Source organism: Lissotriton vulgaris, chromosome 8 (genome assembly GCF_964263255.1).
Source record: "Lissotriton vulgaris chromosome 8, aLisVul1.2, whole genome shotgun sequence".
Lineage (NCBI taxonomy): Eukaryota > Metazoa > Chordata > Amphibia > Caudata > Salamandridae > Lissotriton > Lissotriton vulgaris.
In genome coordinates, this window is record NC_141696.1 from 128958757 (window position 1) to 128986056 (window position 27300).

General features: G+C 49.2%; 1 protein-coding gene across 1 annotated transcript in view; it reads right to left on the reverse strand.

Annotated features, from left to right (window-relative positions):
* The window catches only part of XRRA1 (X-ray radiation resistance associated 1), a 364268-nt gene that overhangs the window by 267741 nt on the left and 69227 nt on the right, over positions 1-27300 (reverse strand). Inside the window, exons 6-7 of the mRNA XM_086933240.1 lie at positions 5405-5502; positions 1667-1800 (exon numbers count right to left, since the gene is read on the reverse strand). Coding sequence (XP_086789366.1) covers positions 1667-1800; positions 5405-5502 — 232 coding nt within the window. The remainder of the gene's footprint in view (positions 1-1666; positions 1801-5404; positions 5503-27300) is intronic.

Consider the following 27300-nt stretch of genomic DNA (forward strand, 5'->3'; position numbering starts at 1 on the left):
AAAACAACTGAGACACTGAAACAGCTTCAAAAGATCCCTAGCGTATCATACGAAAACAAATAATCCCTAACAAAACATAAATAGATAAGACATCATAGTCACAAACCAACGCTTAAAACCTAGTGAAATTCCCCTGTTAAAAGTAGCTGCGCCATAACAAATCATGAACATGCAGATGATTCTAAGCTCTTCTATAATATATCTACACTATCCATGTTACGGTCTCCTATATTCAGGTTTGATTCTCAAAAGAAGCACGTTCAGATCTAATTTACATGTGGGTCCAGCTGCTATAATGTAGTGTATTGCTCCAGCATAAGCTCCAGTAATTGACAAAACTATAAGTACTTCTTTGTAGGGAAAGATGCCTTGAGTTTGAACCATGTAATTGTGACTCTTCTGGTCAAAAAGCAGAGCTCTTCACTAGATAAGCAAACAAACTGCGAGCCAATATAAAATTTACCAATTGTTTCTAAAACTGATGAGAGGTGTTTTAAGGGGCGGTGCTTCCTGGCAAGGGATGACATTAAGAAAGCCCTATGGACATAAAAGCAAAGTTGCAGTAATAGAAGATTGTCAGTAGCCAGCAGTGCTAATTTTACCAGATGTACTAGTGGCCTTTAACATGATGGAGCACCAGACCCTATTAGAAAGAATGGATCAGGCCCCGAGACTTGGTAGCAACACAAAGCCCTGTTTAGCCTTCGCTCTGGTACACTATCACGTGTGTTCTGTGTAGGATTTGATCTCTTAGTTCAGGGTCCTATACTGTTGTGATCCACAAGGCACAGAAATCGCTCTATTCTTTTTCAATGGCTCATGCTTCTCCTCTAGGTGTATAATCAGGAGCATCAGAGGAACCCCAATGATACCCATCTAGCGATGCGGCTTGAGATTCGGTGGGTGGTGGGACGGGCCGATTGCTCATGTGTTATCCTTGGCTAGCATCTGATTGGGGTAAAAAGGAAGGTTCTTCAGCTAGTGATGCTCAATGCTTCCTCAATCCCCTTTAAGTGAAGTGTTATGCTGAGCACTCTCTAATAAATGCCCCAGTGTTCACAATCTGCTGTGTTTATTTTGATCACAACCTATTGTGAAAACACTAAACTTATCAAAAGCGGTTCTTTTGTTAGATGGCCACACAGATCAACAATTTTGTCACAATGGGCCATCTCCAGCTTTATGTCACTAACGTACATATCCTTAGGTAGACACACACAAACATGCACGCAGAACATAGTCACAACTATTTTTGAGCAACATAAAAGAGATTAAATCTCCAGATCTTTGAAGAGACTTCACAAAGAACTGACTTGAATGTGTTTTGTTAGGATTATTGAGAGGTATGGACAAAGGATCATAGAGAGTAGGCTTTTCCAAGTCGGGGGTTCCTTTCTGAAATGAGTTGCTCAAAGCCCTCCAGTGAATTGGTGATCACCATGAATGCAATAGTTTACTGAAGACATGTCTGTTTATCAAAGCACCGGGGTGTCGTGCACCCAGAGAGGATCCAGGTAGGCAGTACGACACACGTGAAATCAGCTCACGGTGTGCACCTTACAAAAATAATAAATTGTAAAAGATCTTTTTTTGCCAGCAGAATTTTTCAGGGCTGGTTTGGAGAATCTTAAGGACTGCGCCACACATGGATCTGTGGTCTACTTACAGCTCTGAGACGGCCATGTCCGGAGGAAGGTGAGTGAGACCATTTCCTGTCAAGTGCAGGACTCTCAGACGAGGGAGAGTTCCAAGCGCTAGGACATCATCAGCTAAGAGGTTATTGTAGGAAAGGTCCAGAATCTAAAATACATAAAAACAAAGAATCCATCACATTAGGTATATTCTACAACGGATGTGGAATGAATGCACTTTTGCAACATCAATCCCCCCCATTCCTCACCTGGAATTACAGATTCCAATGGCACAGTAATTCCAGGGTTACAGTGTTACTACAGTAAAGCAAGATTTGATTTTAGGAACAGTCAATAACTTTGGGATTTGCACATTTATTCCCTCATATTGATCTTCCCACACACATTTTGTCTCAATTTCCTAGTGGAATATCTGTGCCGCAAAAGCCCAAAACCACGTTGTAGGAGAGTAGGGTCTGTTTCCTATGGTCACCCCCACTTTTTGCTCTGATATACTGGTTTCTCGACTTTAGTGTGGCTGTGGGCCTGCTAATCAGACCCACAGCCCAGCTGTTCTGTCTCTAAATTCATACCATGTACTTTAGGTACATACCTAATTGGGTATTGGGTCACCTTTGTGAGCCCCTGTATAGTGTACCATAGGTACCCAGGGCATAGGTGCATCCAAGGCCTACCAGGGGCTGCAGCATGTATTATGCCACCCCTGGCTGGCCATCCACATTGACACAACTAGCTGATTACTCAGCTGGGGCAAGGTCGTGTAATCAACCCTTGCTTAGGTATAGTATCCCTATACCTACCATTACATATAGACACATATATACCTATAAGTCACTGCTATGGCAGGCCCTGAGAATCCTGAAGGCAGAGTGCTTGGTTATATGTGAGATGGTGCTCTAGCATGAGCTGAGCCTGTCTACAGCTTTCGGAACCATGTCCTTATAGCTGTTCTATGATATAGCCATATCATATACTCTTAAGTGCATTATAATCCTCGCGGTTAATGCTAACTTTGATTTGGCTTTATCAAAACATGTCGTGTAAGGAGTCATACGCTTTGAAATACTACCCCCTCACCAGTTCTGGTGACAGGGGTAGCATTCCACCCTTCTAGAGGGAGAAGACATGTAGTTGTAGCTTTACCCGGTTAAAGTTAAACAGAGCCTCAGCATCACAAAATGGATGCTGCTGCCACAGACACAAGTCTGACCTCCTGCAGCTGGGAGCCCTTCCAGCGAGGGAGGCCTGGACAGTAGATTTCCCGCCTTGGGAGGTTCTAGCACCTCCCCAGACAGGCTATAGTGTATTGGGGCAGGGTGGGTTGAATGAAATGAGACACTGCCTGGGGCACACAAGGTGCTCCACGCATAGCCCGGTTCAAACCAGTTGCTGGGGCACTCCAGCCCCAGTTCTGGCGCGAAACTGGACAAAGGTAAAGGGCTGTAACCACCCCCTTCCCAGGTTCCACCCATAGGAAGCACCTAGCAGGTAATCCAGCCCCTTAGATTAGTATAAAGCTAGGAGCTGACTCTAGAGACTTTAGATTATCCTGAACTAAAACTCTGAAACAAAACTCTGGACCTTCGACATTCTACTGCAACTAGAAGACTGAAGAATCTCCCTCGTGGTCAAGGAGTGACCACACTGTGCTAACAGGCACCCTCAGTGACTTGCCGGTTTGCTTTGTCGACGCTCCCGCCGAAGCCGGAAGACTTAGCGACGCAGCCTCTGGACTTCCAGACTTCTCTGACCCCGACCCACATCAAAGCTGAGACCCGTGGCGGACACGAGAGACGTGGGACCGGACTACCTGCAGTAACTGCTTTTTGCTAACTGTGCAGCTTCTAAGGCGTCCTCGAAGTTGTGCATTGGGACTTGAGAAGCCCCAACCCTGAGCTGTAAGTGCACCGAAGCTCAGCTCTCCACACTCCACGAGTGCCGCGTGGGGCCTGCTCTTGCATTTCTCCTCGACACGTCTTCGCGGTTGCTAGCCCGCTGGCTAGTGGCCCTCCTGAAGACATCTTTAAGAAACAAAACCGCCTGGTTGCTCCGGGGTTGCTCCTGCTTTCATGTAAAGGGGAATCTCCCCAGACCTTGCTGGTCTGAACAGAAGCCGATCTTCCCTTCCTGCGTGGGTTGCCTTTGCCAAGGCTTGTTGACCCCAATCCGGAAGCCGACACCGCCAACAGTGAGGTCCTTCATGGGACAGTTCATATCCAGCTCCTGGTCATCGTCGACGCCTCCTGGTCCACGTGACTGCAGAGACAAGCTTCACTTCTTCACCTGTTTGCAGCCCGACATCGCCTGGTTCCTTCCTGGTCACTGGCTAGTGACCCAGACTCTGTACCCTCTGCTTTCAGGTTCTTCGCTGCCTCAATCCACCCTTGGATCCAACCTGACATCTTCCTCCTGGTCGCCTGCAGAATCTTTGTGCAGTTCTCCATAGGATTCGATGATGAAACCAGACACGAAAGAACACCTATGCACCCGGCTTCCCTGGGTGAGGTAACTCAAGTACTCCGGTGGTCCCGTGGGTAATAACTATCCAAGTGTCCTACTTTAACTGGGTTTTCCTGTAGTCCACCTGGAAGTGTCCAAAATCAACTACTTTGTTAACTTTAAGTTCCCATTGAAAGTCTATGAGAACCCGCGTGTGTGTTTAGACACAGCACACGCATCCTGTAGGACTCCTGCTTCCTAACCTTTGGCTACTCAGTGTAGTCCCAGCGATCCCCTAGGCCCCAGGCCTATTCACTTGTCCTGAAGTGGTTCTTATACCACTTACTTAGTATATGGTTCGTGAGGCCCCTAGGGCAGAATTGTATTTGTGCAACTTATAGTATGCTTATTGAGTCACTTGTGCTGTATCTCGAACTCTGACCTCATAAAGAGCGCAGAGGGGTTGTGTTAGTAATAAATACATATATATTTGATATATACCTTGTGTGGTGTCCTTTCGTTTGGTATTCAAGGGGTTATTATTGGTAAAACAATTGGCTTCACATGCTCTCTGAAGTATTAGCCTAAGACTGCTTTGTCCATGCTACAACTAGGATAGCTGGTCTATAAGGTTGACTTTACAACCACCATCATAAGGGTTGTTTGGACTGATACAGGGTGCCCACTAGAATAGTGGACATCACATATCAGCCCAACTTCTCACACGTATTCCCATAAACAAATGTGTAATTCTGATTCTTGCAGAAACTCAAGTTTCCACAGAATCGGAATACCAAAATCACTCATTCTGAGGGTCTTAAGTTGAAGGACAGCCAATATTCCTGATACGACTCACAGCTATTACTACATTTTGCCTGGTCACACAAACCGCATTCAAGAGAGTAGATTGTATTTTGATGTGTCCAGAACTAGTAAAAGGACATCACTGCATTTCACAAAATAGTATCCTATTGAGTGTAGATGGTGGGAGTGAGAACGGGCTGATGCTATATGACACCTCTGACATTTGGATGTTCACAGTAGAATAACAAGATGGTGAGAATGGAAGCCAAGCAAGGCAGCAGAACAAATGGGAAGTGAGTGCTTACCCTTGTGACATCAGAACAGTGGTTAACCTTCCTGGCTAACCCCTTTTGTACAGTCACTTAAGTGAATAACCGGATTTCGATCCGGTTGTTCACGATAAAGGCTTCCTTTGGAAGCCATGTACAACACTGCATTTATCAACAGAAAAGAAAATTCAATAACAAGAAAAACAAAACTTGCTGCAGGGAAGGATATCTGGCACTCACTTCAAGGTGGGGAAAGTCTCCAGCAGCAACTTTGAGATTCTGGATCCGGTTCATAGAAAGCTCCAGTTCTCGGAGTGCAGAAAACTTACGGAAGTGACCTGTGCAGAGAGGAAGGACAGAGAGATCAAGCAGTCACTGCCTGCTTAAAAGCATCAGACACCGCTTAGAGGCGATACAGCCTTTACGAGATTTTCCCCATGCTGTGCCTTTACCACACAATGTTTTACTATGAATGTTTTTACCACATATATGCCTTTGCAACGCATGCCTTCACCACGCTTTTAAGGTAAGTTGGGGGTCTTCCCCCACAAATATTTGTTTAATATATGTAAATAATGCATCGTAATTACATGAGTTGTAAAAGCATACGTGTCCTAAAATAATGTGGGGTAAAAAATGCACTGTAAAGGCATGCAAAGTATTTCCCCGCATTGTTACGTAAAACAACCCACTTAGATCTATGCAGGCTTAATCCTACGACATTCCGTTTTGTACTCTCCTTCCACTACCTACATATGACACAGCATGTTGAATGTGTGCTTCCATATATCAGAACTTGTACATCGCAGACCTAGCGAAGAAACATTGAGGGTGGGGTTCAGTTCCAGATGATGGGGAAGAAGGTTCTCTGAATATTACATCTAACAGGGAAATGGGAGCTGAGAGGTCCCTTATCAGTGTGAACAGCATGAACACATAATAAATGCAAGCAGTACTTAAAATTGTAAATAAATAAGGGTCTTAAATGTGCACTTTCAGTGCTCACGTTATGTAATAAGGCTCTTAGGCCCAGAAGCATCAAGGTAAAATCCGCTCGCAAAGGGGCCGATTCTTAGAATCTGCCCCTTTGCGACCGGTATTTTTGCATTTGGGATGCATTATCCCAAATGCAAAAATCGCAAATTAAGAATTCGCTAAATTGCGATTACTTGCATTTAAGGAATCTCAAATTGATTACTTGCATTTAACCCCTTCGATGCTGATGACGGAGCGGTTCCGTCATCAGCATCGGTTGGGCTGTGCTGATGACGGAACCGCTCCGTCATCAGTACAGCCCTGGGGGGGAGCGCTGGCGCTCCCCCCCTTGTGCAGCGATTTTTGTTGTTTTTGCAGGGGTGCCAGCGGAAGACTTTCCGCTGCGACCCCCTGGCCCCCCCACGCTTCCTGGTGACGTCAGCGCGCACAGCGCGCACCGACGTCATCAGGAAGCGCTGGACGCGCTGGAAGCCATTTGTTTCCAGCACGTCCAGCATACAGGTGCGTTTTTGGTGCTCCGGTGGGGCGGGGGGGGCGGTTATCGGTGCCTTGAGGCATCGGGGGGAGGAAACTGTGTTTCCTCTCCCCTGATGTCCCAATGCAGGGCATTCCTGGTGCACGATCGCGCACAGCGTCGCGATCGTGCACCAGGAATGCCCCACTAGACACCAGGGATTGTGTTTGTTGTGTGCTGGAAGCGACCCCTTGGGCAAGGGTCGCTTCCATTTTGGGGCAAATAATTTTTCAGACTTTTCTGCCCCCCCTGGAGCAGATCGGCCGTTTTTTTGGCCGATCTGCACCCAGGGGGGGGCAGAAAAGCCCACTAGACACCAGGGATTTATTTACATTTGCAAAGGAAGCGACCCCTTGGGGAAGGGTCGCTTCCTAGTGGGCCATATTTATTTTTTAGACTTTTCTGACCCCCTGGGGGCAGATCAGCCGTTTTTTGGGCCGCATCTGGACCCGGGGGGGGGCAGAAAAGCCCACTAGACACCAGGGATTTATTTATATTTATAAAGGAAGCGACCCCTTGGGCATGGGTCGCTTCCTTAGGGGGATAAATTATTTTTCAGACTTTTCTGCCCCCCCCCTGGGGCAGATCGGCCGTTTTTTCGGCCGATCTGCACCCAGGGGGGGCAGAAAAGCCCACTAGTCACCAGGGATTTGTTTGTTTTTGAAAAGGAAGCGACCCCTTGGGGAAGGGTCGCTTCCTAGTGGCCCTAATTTTTTTTATACTTTTCTGCCCCCCCTGGGGGCAGATCGGCCGTTTATTTGGGCCGCATCTGGACCCAGGTGGGGCAGAAAAGCCCACTAGACACCAGGGATTGGATTATATTTATAAAGGAAGTGACCCCTTGGGCAAGGGTCTCTTCCAGGGGGCATTATAAATATTGTAGACTGTTCTACCCCCCCGGGGGCAGATCGACTGTTTTTTTTTACTGTTTCTGGACCCAGGGGGGGATAGAAAAGCCCACTAGACTCCAGGGTTTTTTTTTATAGGGAGCGACCCCTTAAAGGGTTGCTTCCTTGGGCCCATTTGTTTTCAAAAGTATGTTCTGCCGTGTCTTTATTTGGCCTCTCTGCCCTCCATAGGGTTGCTTCCAGGGGGCCCACGTTTATAACGATTTATAATCTTCCCCCCTTGGGGACAGACACCCCGTTTGTGACATACCCTGTGACATAGCCTGTTGTAATGTGTGTTGTTTTTGTTTCTTCTAATGTGTATTGTTTTTTTTCTCTTTAGAGTGTTGCAGTGTGCGGTTCCGTTACTGGTGGTTCTGTTGTTCTGCTGTTTCTGTAGTTGCATGTGTTTGGTAAGAGACCTCTTTTTTGTTCAATTGTAATGTAATTGGGTTTTTTTTGCAAAGTGTGTAGTAATACGAATATGTTTGGTTTCTGTTTGTTGTGATTATAAAACATGTTTCGCATTTGTTTTTGATGTGTCCTTCTGTAGATGTACGTTTTTTTTTCTTCTTTCTAGTGGGATATTGTTGCCTCTTTGCTGTGTCTTTGCAGAGTAGGTGCTGGTGAGTGTAGTTGTCTCTTGTAAGTGAATTGTATATTTTTTCTAAATATAGATATTTGTGATAAAGGCTTCCATTTTGTAACTTACTTTGCACAGTGTTGGGGTTGTTGAGTTGTTTGTGCAGACTCCTTTATTTGTAAGGATAATGGCTAGCCGCCGGATTACCGCTCAGCAAGTTGTTGGAATGCTTTTTGATTCTTCCTCTGACCATGGTGCTGAGAGTGACTCTGATTCTGAGGCAGAGATGGGAGGTGAAGATTCTGGTAGTGAGTTTTCTCTGCGCATGGCATCGTCTGATGATGAAGATACCCTGAGTGCTGATGAAGCTATTTTTGGTGTGGATAAAGTGCTTGTGGTAGAGGAGGACCTTGATGTGCCGATAGTGCGGCAAGAGACATCTGTGGTGCAGCGTGGGGCTGCTAGACTTCACGTTGGTGTAGTGCGGCGGGAGGCAGCTGGGCGGCAGCCTGGGGCTCCTAGACTTCCAGTTGGTGTAGTGGGACGACAAGAGGCAGCTGGGCGGCAGCCTGAGGCTGGGAGACTTGTCAATGACAGTTCTGACCTCTGGGTTGCCCCAGGCATGGTGCAGCCGGCATTGCCTGAATTTACTGGTGTTCCAGGGTGTAGGGTGAATACTGAAAACTTTTTGCCATTTGATTTTTTCAAGTTGTTCATGGATGATGTGTTTTTGGCAGAGATCGTAGAGCAGACTAATTTGTATGCAGAACAGTTTTTGAGGGAGAACAGTGCCATCCTTAAGCCCCATGCTCGAGCTAACCGGTGGACTCCCACAAATTTGGAGGAGATGAAAAAGTTTTTAGGTTTAACTTTTTTGATGGGCTTGCTTAGGAAACCATCATTGGCTTCATATTGGTCTACTAGTCCCTTGATGGCAACAGCTATATTTCCGGCAGTCATGAGTCGTGATAGGTATTTGCTTCTGCTTCGGATGATGTATTTTGTTGACAATGGTGATGCTTTTCCACGAGATCACCCTGATTGTGACCGTCTTTTCAAGATTCGGCCTGTCCTTGATCATTTTGTTGATCGATTTTCTGAGATCTTTTATCCTGGGAGAGAAATTGCAGTGTTGTTCAAGGGCCGCTTGGTATTTAGGCAATACATTCCTAGTAAGAGGGCACGCTATGGAATTAAGCTTTATATGCTGTGTGACAGTGAGACTGGATATTTCAGGGTGTACACCGGTATGGAATCCAGGATTAACCCCCCTGGTTGTCCGTCCACTTTTGGAGTAACTGAGAAAATTGTGTGGGAACTTGGTAGAGGATTTTTTAACAAAGGCCATCATTTATATGTAGATAACTTCTACACTGGTGTGCGGTTGTTCAGGGAATTGGCCAAAGTGGACACTGTTGCTTGTGGCACAATCCGCTGTAACCGTAAAGGTTTTCCAAAAGAACTTGTTTGTAAAAAGCTTGCTCGGGGACAGTGCAGTGCATTGCATTGTGAGGAGCTTTTAGCTGTGAAGTTTTCAGACAGGAGAGATGTCTACATGTTGACTTCCATACATGATGAAAGCGCTGAAGCGTTGACTATTTGGGGTCAGGTTGCAGAAGTGCACAAACCTGTGTGCATTATGGACTATAATAGGCACATGGGTGGTGTTGACAGAGTAGATCAGAGGTTGGAACCGTATGCTGCTCTTCGTAAGTCTTACATTTGGTACAAGAAGTTGGCTATCCATCTTTTCCACTTGGCAACCTTTAATGCTTTTGTTGTGTTCCAGCAATCTTGTCCTCAGTCAAAGATGACTTTTGTGAAGTTTCAGGAGTCTGTAGTAGGCAGCCTTGTTTTAGTGGAACAGGCAAGTGTTCCTAGAGTTGGAGTGGTGGAGGATGTTGCCAGATTGGAAGATCGCCACTTTCCTGGTCAAAATCCTCCTACAACCTCAAAAGACTTTCCCAGACGGAGATGTAGAGTCTGTTATGGCAATTCAACAGCCGAGCTGCGGAGGTCCCACGGGTTCACACCCTGGAGAGAGCCTGGTCGAGGCTCCCAGTTGACACCTGGGCGGCACACTTGGAGGCCACGCAGCCCTCTCAGGGAGCCAACAGGATAGTCGCTGACGCGAACTTCCACACCTGGCTCGTGGATTCTCTAGACACTCTCCTACCCAAAAAGAAACAACTTACGAGGGGGAAGAGAGTGGGCTCGGCACCTTGGTATTCATCAGAATTAAGAACTCTGAGGAAAGGATGTAAGAGGCTAGAGCGGTCCTGGAGGAGAGACTGGAGTGAGGCGAATCGTAAAGAATATCGTGCGGCCCTAAGCAGGTACAAATCCGCTATTCGGGTGGCAAAATCAGGATTCTTCGAAGAGCGCATTGGCTCTGCGGCCAACTCTTCCAAAGAGTCATTTAGGGTCATTAAGGAGCTACTCAATGCCCCCGACCCTCAGGTTTTCCACGAGGACCCTCGCAAAAAATGCACAGAACTGGCCTCGTATTTTAAAAGTAAAATCGACAACATACTGGCTTCCCTTCCCCGGCTAGGTGAGATCTCCTCTTTGGAGGACAATCCCAGCTCCCACCCTGAGTCACCATTGGCGGAGTTGGCTTCCCTTGGTCCAGTTACTAAGGAGGAAGTCCTGTCGGTGCTGGGATCTATGAAGAGTGGCTCCCCGAAAGACCCAGCACCTATTAAATATCTTAAACAGGTGTCATCTACTATCGTTGGCCCTGCTACAGACTTGATAAACCTGTCTCTCGCCCATGGGGTGGTCCCCCCCAGTTGGAAAGGGGCGGTGGTTAAGGCTCTTTTGAAAAAGCCTAACCTCGATCCCGCCGATCTCGCCAACTTTCGGCCTATCTCTTTGCTGCCGGGTATCAGTAAGGTGGCTGAGAGGTTGGTGAATAGCCGCCTCTCCAACTTCTTGGAAGCCAATTCCCTCCTGGGCGACTCCCAAACGGGTTTTCGGCCCGGTCAGGGGACCGACACCGCCCTGCTGGCGGTCGTGGAGAATGCGAGGAGCATGCTGGATTCGGGGGGATCAGTGGCAGTGATCCTCCTGGACCTCAGCGCTGCTTTTGACACCGTGGACCATCAGGTGCTTCTCCAACGGCTGTCAGGGGTGGGGGTCACGGGTTTGGCCCTCAAATGGTTCGCCTCCTTCCTGGAAGGTCGTACATTTGAGGTGTGGGAAGGCCAGGAAAAATCATCTTCTACCTCCAGTGTGGTGTGCCACAGGGCTCTTCATTGAGCCCTACCCTATTCAACGTTTACATGGCCCCCCTGGAGAATGTGGTACGGCCGCTGGGTATCAAAATCATCAGTTACGCTGATGATACCCAGCTGGTGGTAGGCCTCTCCCAGTCGGCGTACCATCCCGACCGGCTGCACACGTGTCTTGAAAAGATCTACACGTGGATGTGCAGCTCAGCCCTAAAGTTAAATGGCTCCAAAACGGAACTGATGCTGCTGGGAAACTCCTCTCCATCTTTGCCCCCCAGCAGCTGGCCAGACTGTTTGGGACCGATGCCCCCCCCCCAAGCAGGAGATCAAGAGCTTGGGGGTATGGCTGGAGCAGGACCTATCATTTAAAACCCATGCCAAAAAGACTGCTGGCGTGTGCTTTGGCCTGCTCCGTTCAGCCCAGAAGATTCTGCCCCTGCTCCCAGTGGCCACTCGAAGGCTTCTCATCCAGGGACTTATCATCTCGCAGCTTGATTTCAGCAATGCGCTTTTCCTGGGCGCACCTGAATCTACCCTGAACAGACTGCAGCAAGTGCAGAACGCGGCTGCCAGGCTTTTGACGGGTCTCCCTAGGAGGCAATCTGCCCGCCCGGCGTTGAGGGCACTGCACTGGCTCCCTGTGAAGGACCGGGTGAAATTCAAGTCACTCTGCATCGCCCACAAAGTCCTGCACGGGGTGGGTCCACCTATTCTTGAGGAGATGGTCCAGCCCTATAAGGCCTCTCGTTCCCTCCGCTCTGACCACCAACATCTCCTTCAGGTTGGCAGGGTGAAAAAGGCAAGAACTGGGGGCAGAAGGTTTTCAATAAATGTGGCCTCCTTGTGGAACTCACTGCCCTTACAACTGCGCTCCGAAGCCAGTCTCTTCAGGTTTCGTAAACTTTTAAAAACTTTTTTGTTCTCTGTTTAATCCTTGCATTCTTGTAGCTGTGTTATTTTCTGATAAGCGCGGGGATGCCTATTGGTAACCAGGCGCTATACAAAACTCGGAATAATAATAATAATTGGCGAAGAGGTTTGCCGAAGGAGGTTCGTATGTATTGCCCCGACTGTCCTTCTAACCCTGGGCTGTGTGTGCCTGCTTGTTTTAGAATGTATCACACACAAAAGAAGTTTTGGGAGCATCCATGAGTGGTAAAGTGAACAGGCTGGTCTCTAGTCTTTAAAACTGATTGTTCTGTTTCAAAGTTGGCATTTGTGTAGTGTATTTAGATTTAGTTGTTTTGTTAGTAGATTTGTATCAATTTGCAATTTGTTTCTGTTTTTTATTTGTGTTTTAAAAAAACTAAAGTATGATGTTGGTTTGCGTGTAGTGTCCATTGTCTGACGGTGTGCATGGTTTGGCGCTTGGCTGGCGGTGTCTGTGGACTGGTGCTTGGCTGGCGGTGTCTGTGGACTTGGTGCTTGGCTGGCGGTGTGCGTGGTCTGTTGTTTGGTTGGCGGTGAGCGTGGTCTTGTGCTTGCCTGGTGGTGTGTTGGGATTTGTGCTTGGCTGGTGGTGTGCCTGGGCTGGAGCTTGGCTGGTGGTGTGTGTGGAGTGGCGCTTGGCTGGATGTTGTGTGTGGAGAGGTACTTGGCTGTCTGTGCACGGAGTGGCGCTTGGCTGGCAGTGTGTGTGGAGTGGCACTTGGCTGGTGGTGTGTGTGGAGTGGCGCTTGGCTGGAGGTGTGCGTGGAGTGGTACTTGGCTGTCTGTGCATGGAGTGGTGCTTGGCTGGTGGTGTATGTGGAGTGGTGCTTGGCTTGCGGTGTGCGTGGAGTGGCGCTTTTCTGGATGGTGTGCGTGGAGTGGTTCTTGGCTGTCCGTGCACGGAGTGGTGCTTGGCTGGCGGTGTGTACGGATTGGCTCTTGGCTGGATGTTGTGCGTGGAGTGGCGCTTGGCTGGTGGTGTGTGAGGAGTGGCGCTTGGTTGGTGGTGTGCGTGGAGTGGTACTTTGCTGTCTGTGCATGGAGTGGTGCTTGGCTAGTGGTGTGTGTGGAGTGGTGCTTGGCTTGCGGTGTGCGTGGAGTGGTGCTTGGCTGGTGGTGTGTGTGGAGTGGTATTTGGCTGTCGGTGTGCGCTGAGTGGTGTTTGGCTGGCGGTGTGCATGGTCTGGTGCTTGGATGGTGGTGTCGGTGGACTGGCGCTCGGCTGGCGGTGTGTGAGTAGTTACTTTCTGTTGGTCACTACACACACTGCTAGTTGAGTGACACGCAGTCCATCATTTTGTGTTGTTGTAATGTCAGAAATGTGGGCGTGTGAAAGTGATGGGCCCTTGAATGGCGCTGTCTGCTGGTGTGAGTGTTGAAATGTGATGGGTCCGCGGCTGGCGGTGGCAATGTTTTGTATGTGTCACACGTACGAAAGGTGTATGAATGGCCTGTAAAGAGGTTGGTGCCTTGACGTGGCTTTACAGCTCACGAGCTGTGAGTCAGTGGTTCAGTTTATCATACTTTCAATTATACGCAGTGTATTTCATTTTTGTGAAATTACTTGCGAATACAATTGTATGTACTGAATCATCACTCACCCTCGTGCCAAATCCAACCAGAATGTGTGTGTGCTTGCGGATTAGATGGCTGTGCAGTAATGTTTGTATTTTATCTCTTTCTGAAGTAGGGTGTACCTTGTCTCTTATTGTGATTGTTGTAATGTGTTGCTGTTCCTTCCGGATGGTGTCAATGGTCTGGTTTGTATCAGGTATGAAAGGTGCGTGAATGGCCTGTAAAACGGTTGGTGCCTTGTCGTGGCTTTACAGCTCACGAGTTCCAGTCACTGGTTCGGTTTTTATGCATTTATTTATTGACAGAGCATTTCATTTTTTGAAATATCTTGTTAATAAAATTTAATGTACTGAACCATCACTCGCCCTCGTGCCAAATTCAACCTGTATGTGTGTGTCTTTGAGGAATAGTTAGCCGTGCTTGAATGTTTGACTTTTGAGTAACTCTGTTACGGTGTACATTATAGCTATAAAAAACGTACTAAATTTAGATATTATTGTTAAACCATGGAAGTATATGGTCATGTCTTTCTGGTGAATTCTATTGTTGATTTTTATCCACAATCTCCTGCAAACTTGAAATTGTCTGTCACAATTTCCTTGAATCACACGCTCTCAAATTGAAAACTTAATTCTCGACCGTACGATTTGGACCGTTTCCTGTTGCAGCCACTATGCCTACCCACGCAAGTGAGGTACCATTTTTATTGGAAGACCTGGGGGAACGCTGGGTCGGAGGAAATTTGTGTGAGCCCAGTGACGCCACGCTTTCCCACACAAAAAAAGTGTGAAAAAACAGATTTTTTCAGCAAAAATTGAGGTTTGCAAGGGATTCTGGGTAAAGGAACGTTGGAGGATCCACGCAAGCCATACCTCCTTGGAAGCCCCCGGGTGTCTACTTTTCAGAAATGTGTGGGTTTGGTAGGTTTCCCTAGATGGCCGTATTGAATGTCAATACCACCAGCTTTTGCAAGAGGGGTTACCTGGGTTTTTGGCCCCGTGCTAGACGGCCATCTAGGGAAACCTACTAAACCCACACATTTCTGAAAAGTAGACACCCGGGGGCTTCCAAGGAGGTATGGCTTGCGTGGATCCTCCAACGTTCCTTTACCCAGAATCCCTTGCAAACATCAATTTTTGCTGAAAAAATCAGTTTTTTCACACTTTTTTTTTGTGTGGGAAAGCGTGGCATCACTGGGCTCACACAAATTTCCTCCCACCCAGCGTTCCCCCAGGTCTCCCGATAAAAATGGTACCTCACTTGCGTGGGTAGGCATAGTGGCTGCAACAGGAAAAGGTCCAAATCGTACGGTGGAGAAATTACAATAACCAATAGCAACATTACCTTCTTTTTTTGGGGGGGGGGACTGAGTTTTTGGACCGGGGCTCGGCGGGCATCTTTGGAAACTACCAAACCCAAACAGTTCTGAAAACTAGACACCCGGGGGAGTCCAGGGAGGTATGGCATGCGTGGGTCCCCCAATGTTTTCCTACCCAGAAATCCCTGCAAACCATAAATTTAGGTTAAAAAAACAGTTTTCCATACATTTTTGCGTGGGATCTCCGTGTCGGCACAAATGTCCTACCACCCAGCGTTTCACTTGTTCTCCCGAGTAAAATGATACCTCACTTGTGTGGGTGGGCCCAAGGCCTGTGACTAAGGCAGGGGGGCTTAACTTGTAAAACTTAAATACTTCTTTTTCAAAATTCATTTTCGGACTGTTCTGCTTTGGGGCACCCACACAAGTGAGGTATCCTTTTACTTGGGAGAACAAGGTGAACGCTGGGTGGTAGGACATTTTTGCCGGCACGGAGATCCCACGCAAAAAAGTTTGGAAAAGTGATATTTTTACCTAATTTTAAGGTTTGCAAGGAGTTCTGGGTAGGAAAACATTGGGGGACCTATGCATGCCATACCTCCCTGAACTCCCCCGGGTGTCTACTTTTCAGAACTGTTTGGGTTTGGTACTTTCCAAAGGATACCACCGAGCCCCGGGCCAAAAACTCAGGTCCCCCCCCCCCCAAAAATCAAGGTTGTTTTGCAATTGAGTATTGTAAATTCACCACCGTACGATTTGAACCGTTTCCTGTTGCAGCCACTATGCCTACCCACGCAAGTGAGGTACCATTCTTTTCGGGAGACCTGGGGGAACGCTGGTTGGGTGGAAATTTGTTGATCCACACAGATTCCAGAACTTTCCACCACAGAAATGTGAGAAAAATGTGTTTTTTTGTCAAATTTTTTTTTTTCACAACCAGTTTATTGGTGAAGATGAGCATACGAAATACAGTGGCAGCCCACAATCAGGACCACACCACCAAACATTATGATACAATCACAGCAGTTAACCAAGTGTCCAAGCAAGAAGATGATGCAATTAAGGATATCAGAAAACAGTTACCCCACCTTCACCTTATACCGCTACCTACCTACCCAACTCCCCGATCCCACCCTGGAACCCACCCGAACCCCATGCATGTGTGTACTAACCGTAACAATGTAAGATTATGACGTGGGTAATGTGTGTGGACATGGGCTTTGCCAGCCAGTACGGGGCTAAAGGTCCTCTTCCTGCTCCACTGGAGGGTCCAGTGTCAGACCTCTATAGTCTGCCCACCTCTTCCAAATCTTAAAGTGTTTGCGGGGGCATCCTCGCGCCTCAAATACAGGTCTCTCCAGGCCCATACAGAAGTCCATACCAGCCTTCCATGCAGTCAGGGGGGGGGGCCTCACATTCTTCCACGCTCGGGCCAGGTCCCTTTTAGCCACCACCAGCCCCAGTAGGAGCAGGTGCCGCTTATAAATATTGCCACCAACCCCTTCCAGGATGTGCAACAGACCCAGACGGTGAGTACGGGGGAGGGTCCAGCCCAACACCTCAGACAGACAGCCCCAAACACCCCTCCAGAAGCCAACCAGCCTAGAGCACGACCACATTGTATGAAGTAGCGTACCCACCTCAGCCCCACACCGCAGACATTCCGGGGACCCAATCAGGCCCGCCTTCCACAGACGCTCTCGGGTATAGTATGCCCTATGGAGAATCTTGAATTGGATGAGTCGGAATCGCATTGCGATAGCCGCCCCCCTCGGGGATTCCAAGGCCTCTCGCCAGTCGTCCTCGTCCAAGGGGCCGAGATCAACTTCCCAAGTCGCCTTCAGCGAGAGAAGAGTAGGGGAGCAGTGGGTGACCATGGTTTGATAAATGCGCGATACTTTTTTGTCCCCAAGATCTCCCATGAAGACCTTCGCCTCGATCGGGCTAAAGTCAGGGAGTGAGTCAAGGTTGGCAATGCTGGGCGTCAGTGCATGTCGGAACTGTAGGTACCGGAAAAATTGAGATTGGGGCATATCAAATTCGGCACTGAGGGTCTGAAAGGATTTGAGCGACGTACCAGACATCACTTGACCTAACTGCGAGATACCTATCGCATCCCAGCCATCGAAGCCTGGCAATTTAGAGAGTTCAGGTAGCATGCCGTTCCGCCATAAAGGTGTTTCAGCGGTTAGTCGGCCCCACCAGCCCACGCGGCGCAAGGCCTGTCGCCATATAGCAAACACGAGTCTGGTAACCCTCGGCAGTGAGTTACGCAGTCGGGGTGAGTATAGGATGGTATGGAGCGAGTTATCGCCCATCAAAGCACGCTCTAGGGCATAGGCCGGGTCCCCACCGTCACAGTACCACCATTCGTTCAGAATAAGGAGGTGAGCGGCCTGGTAGTACGACTGCAGATCCGAGGTGGCCAGGCCTCCACAGTAGGTGGACAGAAAGCATGTGCGCAATGCCACCCGGGCAGGGCCTCCCGCCCAGAGAAAGCGGCCCAGCACTGAGTTAACCTGTTTAAACCACCGAGGTGGAATAGGATACGGATGGTTTTGCAACTGGTAGAGTAGGCGCGGGAGCGCAACCATCTTGAAAATGGCAGATCGGCCAAAGACCGTCAGGGGCATTCGAGACCAAGTTTTGACGTCCGACTGAACTCGTTCCCAGACGGGCTGCAGGTTACGGTCCCAGGCAGTGTCAGCCGAGTCCGAGAGAAATACTCCGAGGTATTTCAGCCCAGTCGTGGCCATCCGCAGTCCTGAGGCCCAAGGGTCTGTCACCGGGTCTCCTGATAGCACCCACAGGGTGGACTTGTGGAGGTTGAGATACAAGCCCGAGGCCTCTCCAAACTGGTGCATGATCTCCAAGACACGTGGGCCCGAGCGTTGCAAATCAGTAAGGAAAAAGAGGACATCATCCGCATATAGCGCGATCTTGTCCGACAGAGTAGTATTCCATACAAAGCCCCGTATCCGCGCATCCTGGCGCACTCTCGCCGCCAAGGGCTCCATGGCCAGTGCAAAAAGATAGGGGGAGAGCGGGCAGCCCTGTCTGGTCCCTCTGCCTATGCGGAATGACTCTGACACCGCCCCGGCGACCCGCACCGAGGCTGTAACATCAGTGTAGAGGAGCTTTATATAGGATAGGAAGACCGGGCCTAAGTTGAGCCAAGATAACAAGGTAAATAGGTATGACCAGCCAACCGAGTCGAAGGCCTTGTTGATATCGGCCAGCAACAACGCCGCCTGGTCCCCCAGGGCTCCAACAGCGTCGATCGCCGCCTGCGCACGCCTGATATTGTGTCGCGTCGCCCTTCGGGGCATAAAGCCTGCCTGGTCCGAATGGACTAAGGCAGTAATGTGTGGAGCCAAACGGTTCGCTAGGGCCTTGGCCAGTATCTTAGCCTCAGTATTAATTAAGGAGATGGGCCTGTAGGAATCATGGCTATCTGGGGGCCTGCCCGGCTTCTGAAAGACCACTATTTCTGCATGGCGCCAGTCTGGTGGCAGCAGACCCCGGGTACGGGCCGCTTCCAGCGCTCGGCGGTAGTGCGATCCCAGCTGCACATGGAATTTTTTAAAAAACTCACATGGGTAGCCGTTTGGTCCAGGGGCCTTACCGGCGTTGAGTTGCCCCAACGCGTCTCCCAGTTCCTCCGCCGTGAGGGGTGCATCCAGGGCCTCCCTGGTCTCGTCAGACACCGGCACCGGTGGGAACTCCTCGAAGAAGCGGGCTAAGTCGCCCTCAGGCAATTGGTCACGTGGGGCATACTGGTCTGTAAAGTACGTGGCGAAGCTTGCCGCCAATTCGTTCGGGTCGGTTAGAACGTCTCCGTTGTCGTTCGTGAGACCCGGTAGTACGAGGGGCTGGAAATTGTGTTGGCACAATCTATGGAGCATGGAACACGACTTGTCCCCCCATTGATACACCCTACTTCTGGTGGCGAGCCACGCCTGTTTGGCTTCGTCTAGCAATAGGGACGCATATGATTGCTGTGCCTGCAGGAGCAGCCGCAGATCCACCCCATCACCACCGGTACTGTGTTCTTGTTCGAGGGTCGCTACTCGGGCAGCTGCCTCCGCAGTTTGTTCTTGTCGCTGTCGACGGGCCGCCGAGCACCATGCAATATCGACTCCCCGTATAGTAGGTTTCATAGCCTCCCACACCACACCTACATCGGCCCCCTCCACTAGGTTCTCCCGCCAATAATGGTCAATAGTCTCTCGTAAGTGCTTAGCGTACGCCGGTTTCAGGAGATGCCACGAGGACATCCTCCATCTAAACGGCTGCCGTTTCTGAAGGAGATCTATTTTAACCGAAACCGGGGAGTGGTCGGACAGGCCCCTTGGCAAGATGTCAGCGCCCTTCACCCTACACAAATATTCTCCAGGTAGAAACATATAGTCCAACCGCGAGAACGAGCCATGTACTGCCGAGACATACGTATAGTCTCGGGTTACAGGGTGCATATGTCGCCAAGCATCCACCCAGCCTAGCCCCTCACTCATGGCATGCAATCTGGTGGGCGGAAGGGAGGGGGGGGTGGTGCCAGTCACCTCCTGACGTCTCCGGCGATCCACACTCACGTCCATCACGTCATTCCAATCACCCCCAATCACTGCCAGTGATCCAGAGACATCCTCCCACACCGCAAACAGCCGCTCTGCCAGGGCCCACTGCAGGGGAGGGGGGGCGTATACACTTCCAAACACCACCGGCTCCGTGCCCACCATGCCCTTAACAAACAGGTAGCGACCCTGAGGATCCACCCACTGCTTCTCGTGCACATATGCCACCCTGCGGTGTATCAGTATAGCCACCCCCCTGGATCCTCTGGAGAACCCCGCGTGGAAGACCTGCTGATATCCAAATCTCTGTAGGCCCAGTGCCTTAGTGCCCATCATGTGAGTTTCTTGAAGTAGTAATACATCTGCCGCTTCCCTTTTCCCCCATCGCAACACCGCCCCCCGTTTAATCTTGTCTAACAATCCCCTGACATTCCACGTAACCACCCGCATAAAGTCTACAGGGAGTCGGTCGATCGATTCAGCCATAGTCAATCGGAGCCCACCATAAAAGCCCCCCAGGCCCGCACCACCCGCCACACACCACACAAAGCATCATTTCGGTACACACATGCATTACGCTAACTACCCCAAGAAAAACTATCAACCCCTTCGTCCCATGATCTGCAACAGTTCCCTCCCCCAACTCAGCAGTCGCATCCCCGACCGCCCGTATCCCGCCTCCCCCCACCCTATACCTCAATGAACCATGAAGTACCTGTCGCGGCATGGGTAGTCTCGAGCCCAAAACCGAGGGCCCGGGCCCACCCATACCAATGGATCCCAACATCCCAAGCAGAAAAACCATAAACACACCCCCCTCCCCTTGACATCCCACTCACAACTAGGGGAGTGGTAGCCCTTATATCGTAGTCCCCAAGTCCCAAACCCCACCAAGAACTCTCCCCCCAATCAGGAGAGCAAAACAGTACTATCTCAGAGCTGCACAGTGATCAGTAGTTCACAGGTCACAAGCGATTCAGCGCACCCAGCCCGGAGTCACAGCATTACTAGCAATAAATTGGAGCCGAGGCTCCGGAGACTTCAGTGATCTGTTCCCGACTGCTCCGAGTCTTCTGGTCTGCCAGCGTCCAGTGAGCCATCCACCGAGGCCGCACGCCTGCGTGATTTAGAGCGTTTGGACCGCCCGTTCTTTGTCGTTTGGTCCCTCTGCGCCCGCGGTGAACCCTCAGGGGTGCCTGGATGAAGTCCTGGCTGAGGATTCGGTCTGACCCGTACTGTTTCATCCGTCCACTTGAAAAGGTCCTCTGGGGTATCAAAAAACAATGTCCGTGACTGGAATATCACCCTCAGGCGCGCCGGGTACAGCAGGGAGTATTGTAGCTTAAGACCTCTCAGCTTAGCCTTAGCCGCCACAAAAGAATGGCGCTGTTGCTGCACAAGTCTAGTGTAATCAGGGAAAATCATGATCTTTTGATTTTCAAACAGGAGGGTTTCCTTGGATCTGGCTTCCCTCAGTATGGCGTCCCTGTCGTGGTAATTTAACAGCCTAGCGATCACTGCCCTAGGCCGCTCGCCCTCAGGTGGCCTTTGTGTCAGGGCGCGGTGTGCTCTTTCGATAACAAAACAGGCAGATAGCGACCCCGGGGGCATCCATGACTCCAGCCACTGTGTGAGAAACTGCTCCATATTGCCTTTGGCACAGCTCTCTGGAAATCCAAGAAAACGGAGGTTGTTACGTCGTGCCCGCCCTTCAGCATCCTCCACCCGGAGCGCTGTGGTCCGCTGCGCGTCCTCCATCGCCGCCATTCTTTTCTTCAGGGCACCTACATCCTCTTCCACCACTGACACCCTGGACTCGGCTTCCGTGATCCGTGCCACTGCGTTCCTAAGATCCTGGCGCAACAGGGTTACGTCTGCGCCGACTGCCCCTATCTTTGCGTCCAGCATGTCTCGCGACTGGGTTATAGCCGCCATAAGGGCTGCATTGTCCGGCCCTCCTCCTGATGGACCACCCCCCGATGATCCAGGGCCCCCACCGGGGCCAGTGAATTTGTCAATGGTCACCTGCTTGGTGGATCCACCACCTCCCCTGGTCATGTTCGTCCGGGTGGATGAGGGCCACTAGGGTCGCCGGTCCACAGTCAGGGAGACCCGAAAGAAGCCTCTTCGGTAAGGTCTAGTGGCAGTTGAGAATTAGGGGGGGGGGGGCAGGCTTCAGCCACTTCCCCCAGGAACAGCCCCCCCAGCCGCCGCTGACCAGGGCCCCCCCCGTGGCCCACGTTGCCTTTCAGGAGGTGCAAGGACTCCCAGCTTCCTGTACTGCTATGCCAATAATGTCACCGAGTAGTGGGCCCGGGGGGTGGGGGGGGGGGGCCCGGGGAGGGCCACTACTTACAGTTGCTGCTCGCCGGGCCGGGCGCCCTACGTCTGTCTGCCTCCTACCAGGATCTCCAGGGGATGCCAGTCACTCCTCCAGGCCGCCGGCCCCGGCCCGACACGAGGCCGCGAAAATCGAGGTCCCGGCTGCGCCAGGTCACCAGGCCGCCTCCGCTGCCACAGTCCACTCGTGGCGCCTGTGTCTCTCTCCGGCCCAGCCAGGCCCCAGGTGAAGGATCGCCAGTAGTGTCGCGGCCTCAGGGACAGCCAACACCGCGGCCGCTCCCGGGCCAGGCAGCGCACCCTGCCGCTTCGCCAAAATCGAGGCCCCGGCTGCTCCGCGACCACCAGGCCGCACCTTGCCCCTCTCTGCTCGGGTCTGTCCGGGGGCACGAGATCACCCCCGAGCCCACCGGATGACACCCGGCGCCTGTAGGAACCTCCGTCGCGGTCCGGTAGTGGGTTTGTGGGTTTGGGGACAGGATAATTCGTCGGATAATCGGCGGGCCGGCGGGAGCTCTAGCAAGCTGCGACCGCCATCTCTGCTTGCGTAGCCACGCCCACTTTTTGTCAAATTTTAGCTTTGCAAGGGATTCTGGGTTACAAAACCTGGGGGTAGGCAGACGAGTCACCCCATCCTGAATTCCCCTGGGTGTCTAGTTTTCAAAAATGAATAGGTTTGCTAGCTTCCGTAGGTGCTGGCAGAGCTAGGGTGCAAAAACAAAAGGTAGTCTTTTTGTCCAAAAAGTGCAAGATTTCACTGGGAAATTGAGGTGCGACCATGTTGCGTTTTGCGCTGTTTCATGTCGCAGCCACTATGCCTACCCACGCAAGTGAGGTACCATTTTTTTTGGGAGACCTGGGGAAACGCTGGGTGGGTGAAAATTTGTTGATCCACGCAGATTCCAGAACTTTCCACCACAGAAATGTGAGGAAAATGTGTTTTTTTTTTTGTCAAAATCTTAGCTTTGCAAGGGATTCTGGGTAACAAAACCTGAGGGTTGGCAGCGGAGTCACCCCATCCTGAATTCCCCTGGGTGTCTAGTTTTCAAAAATGTATAGGTTTGCTAGGTTTCCCTAGGTGCTGGCAGAGCTAGGGCGCAAAAACAAAAGGTAGTCTTTTTGTCCAAAAAGTGCAAGATTTCACTGCGAAATTGAGGTGCGACCACGTTGCGTTTTGAGCTGTTTCGTGTCGCAGCCACTATGCCTACCCACGCAAGTGAGGTACCATTTTTTTGGGAGACCTGGGGGAGCACTGGGTGGGTGGAAATTTGTTGATCCACGCAGATTCCAGAACTTTCCTCTACAGAAATGTGAGGAAAATGTGTTTTTTTTGTCAAAATCTTAGCTTTGCAAGGTATTCTGGGTAACAAAACCTGGGGGTAGGCAGACGAGTCACCCCATCCTGAATTCCCCTGGGTGTCTAGTTTTCAAAAATGTATAGGTTTGCTAGGTTTCCCTAGGTGCTGGCAGAGCTAGGTCGCAAAAACAAAAGGTAGTCTTTTTGTCCAAAAAGTGCAAGATTTCACTGGGAAATTGAGGTGCGACCATGTTGCGTTTTGCGCTGTTTCATGTCGCAGCCACTATGCCTACCCACGCAAGTGAGGTACCATTTTTTTCGGGAGACCTGGGGGAACGCTGGGTGGGTGAAAATTTGTTGATCCACACAAATTCCGGAACTTTCCACCACAGAAATGTGAGGAAAATGTGTTTTTTTTGTCAAAATCTTAGCTTTGCAAGGTATTCTAGGTAACAGAACCTGGGGGTAGGCAGACGAGTCACCCCATTCTAAATTCCCCTGGGTGTCTAGTTCTCAAAAATGTATAGGTTTGCTAGGTTTCCCTAGGTGCTGGCAGAGCTAGGGCGCAAAAACAAAAGGTAGTCCCTTTGTCCAAAAAGCGCAAAATTTCACTGGGAAATTGAGGTGCGACCACGTTGCGTTTTGCGCTTTTTCATGTCGCAGCCACTATGCCTACCCACGCAAGTGAGGTACCATTTTTTTGGGGAGACCTGGGGGAACACTGGGTGGGTGGAAATTCGTTGATCCACGCAGATTCCAGAACTTTCCTCCACAGAAATGTGAGGAAAATGTGGTTTTTTGTCAAATTCTTAGCTTTGCAAGGGATTCTGGGTAACAAAACCTGGTGGTAGGCAGTCGAGTCACCCCATCCTGAATTCCCCTGGGTGTCTACTTTTCAAGAATATATAGGTTTGCTAGGTTTCCCTAGGTGCTGGCAGAGCTAGGGCTCAAAAACAAAAGGTAGTCTCTTTGTCCAAAGAGCGCAAGATTTCTCTGGGAAATTGAGGTGCGACCACGTTGCTTTTTGCGCTGTTTCGTGTCGCAGCCACTATGCATACCCACGCAAGTGAGGTACCATTTTTTTCGGGAGACCTGTTGGAACACTGGGTGGGTGGAAATTTGTTGATCCACGCAGATTCCAGAACTTTCCTCCACGGAAATGTGAGGAAAATGTGTTTTTTTTGTCAAATTCTTAGCTTTGCAAGGGATTCTGGGTAACAAAACCTGGTGGTAGGCAGTCGAGTCACCCCATCCTGAATTCCCCTGGGTGACTACGTTTCAAAAATGTATAGGTTTGCTAGGTTTCCCTAGGTGCCGGCAGAGCTAGGGTGCAAAAACTACAGGTAGGCACTTTGCCAAAAAAAGGTCAATTTGTAACTGCAAAATTTAGGTGTGACCACGTTGCATTTTGCGCCGTTTCCTGTCGCAGGCATAAGGCCGACCCACACAAGTGAGGTACCGTTTTTATCGGGAGACTTGGGGTAATTCAGATTTGTAAATCAACTGTTATTGCCAGTTGAGCTTTCATGCATTTCTCCCTTTCTATGAAAGACATTGTGTAAAAAAAAAATATTTTTGAAAAATGACCAATAATTCTCATGCTAGTATGAGTATTCCCAATTTTGAAAATTAGCAATTATATACTGTTTCTGAACTCTATAATTTGTACCCAATTCAAAAATACATAGGTGTCTTTCATACAGATTTTTCCATGTATACATTTTCCAAGACAAAGCGCTCTATACCCAGTAAATGAAAGAATACCATTGCAAGTTGCTGCTCAGTTTTTGGATCTGGGTTCGTCGGGTTCTTGGTGAAACTACAAGTCCTATATATCCCTACAACCAGGAAGGTCTAACGGATGTAACGGTATATTGCTTTCCAAGAGCTGTCAAAATTAGAAAAAGTTATAGGTGAAAACGTTGAGACAAAAGGCTGTTTTTTTCAACAAATTTTCAATTATTCCAATATTTAACTGTTAGTTTCTATAAAGAAACGTTCATGGATTTAGACAAATAACCCCTTTCTGAATTCAGAATTTTGTCTAATTTTCGAAAATGTACAGCTTTCCAGGATCCATTATTGCTTTCAAACTCATTTCTACCATTAACTGGAAGGAGGTGGAAAGCTCTAAAAATAGCAAAAATAGACTATGTCCCAGAAAAATGCCAAAACTGTGTGAAAAATGTCGGTTCTCTGACAAAAGACTGTCATTCCCTAAAAGCTGAGAAAATGGAGATATAAGCCCCACAAACCCTTTTTTGAAAACAATTTCAGGGAAAAACCCAGAGGCTTTCATTTGCAGCCCGTTTTTCCCTTTTTTCTGAAAAAAACAAAACTTTCACTATATTTTGATTAATTTCTGGGACCCCTCCAAGGGAATCCACAAACCCTGGGCTCCTTTAGAATCCACATGATGTTGGAAGAAAAGGATGTAAATTTGGCGTGGATACCTTATGTGGTCAAAAAGTTACAAGGGCCTAAGCGCGTACGACCCCAAATCGCCAAAAAAGGGCTTAGCACAGGAGGGGAAAAGGCCTAGCAGCGAAGGGGTTAAGGAATCTCAAATTGAGAATGTCTTCCCATTCATTCCTATGGGCCTGTAGGCCCATAGGAATGAATGTGGAGGTATTCCTTAATTGCGACTCGCAATTTGCGAGTCGCAATTAAGGAATTTTAAGAATTCGCTATTTTTTGAACGAGTTCTTCTTGCATAGCATTTTGCTTTTCCTTATTAGCAATTCCTTATTTTTCGCTAATAAGGAATCGCAAAATGGATGCTTGATGCATCTGGGGGTTAGTCTTTTTATCTCACTCATGCAGGTTCCTTTTCTTCCTTGTTTTCTCCCATTGCCATTGTTTTCCTATCTTTCTTTTCCACCTTCTTTCTTATTTTTGTTGCCTTTGTCTTGTCCTTCCTATGAGTCTAAGTCTGGTGCCACAAAAGAAATGCTGGTGCATCAAAATGAGTGCCGGTGCAACTATCGTCCCAAATTAGGCACTTAGTGATTGATTCATAAAGGTAACTAACACTTTAGAGTAAGTTCTCTCTTTGAAGTAAGTTTACTACTTTCGGTATTCACAATTGCAAGTGTGAACTGACTACAAAAGTGTAAGTTTCAGGTCTTCACCCCCTGAGAAATGCAATTGGCTTACTCTTGTGTGGGTGGGTGATGTCGTCGCTGACCCTACCTAAATCCCTCTTACTACTCCCCAATCCTATCCCCTTTTATAGTATGTCCGCCCGTTCTTTAAGCCAGTCCCTTGTGTCCCTCCTTCCCTCCCTTACTACTAAAACCTATAGTTATGTGTGCAGAGACTCTGCACTTCTGGTGGAGAACTACACACATGAGTATAGGAAATGTGGAGGTGTAAAACTTCACACGTAGTTTGTGAATTGCAATTTGTAGTACTATAAAGTGCGGTTTGCGAATGAAGCCCTGCTTGCACAATTACTAACAACATAGGTTGGGATAAAAGAATTCTATGTATTTCGGATATGTGGTACTGAGACCAGTGGATCCTCGGAGAGAAATATCGCAGGCTGTAATTTACTATTACTGCAGGTGATAAATACTGGTCATTTACTGCTGAGGTAAAATTACAGCCACCGGTAATTGCATTTCAAAAACAAACTATGTTGAATATAAAAAAAATGCACTAAAGCAATAGTGTCATTCTATAGGCAGATGCAGGAAACGTCCTCAACGTAAAGCTATGAGGCACCTCTGCATCTTAGGGGGAGTGGGGGGAGGTGTTCTCTCTTTACCCTGCTCATTTTCAAGTGCGCTATTAGAACAGCGCCTGGTAAAAATGCTTCGCCGCTCGTTTACAGGAAGGCTGGGCAATATATGGTAATAATACCATCATGGAGGCAATTGTACTACCG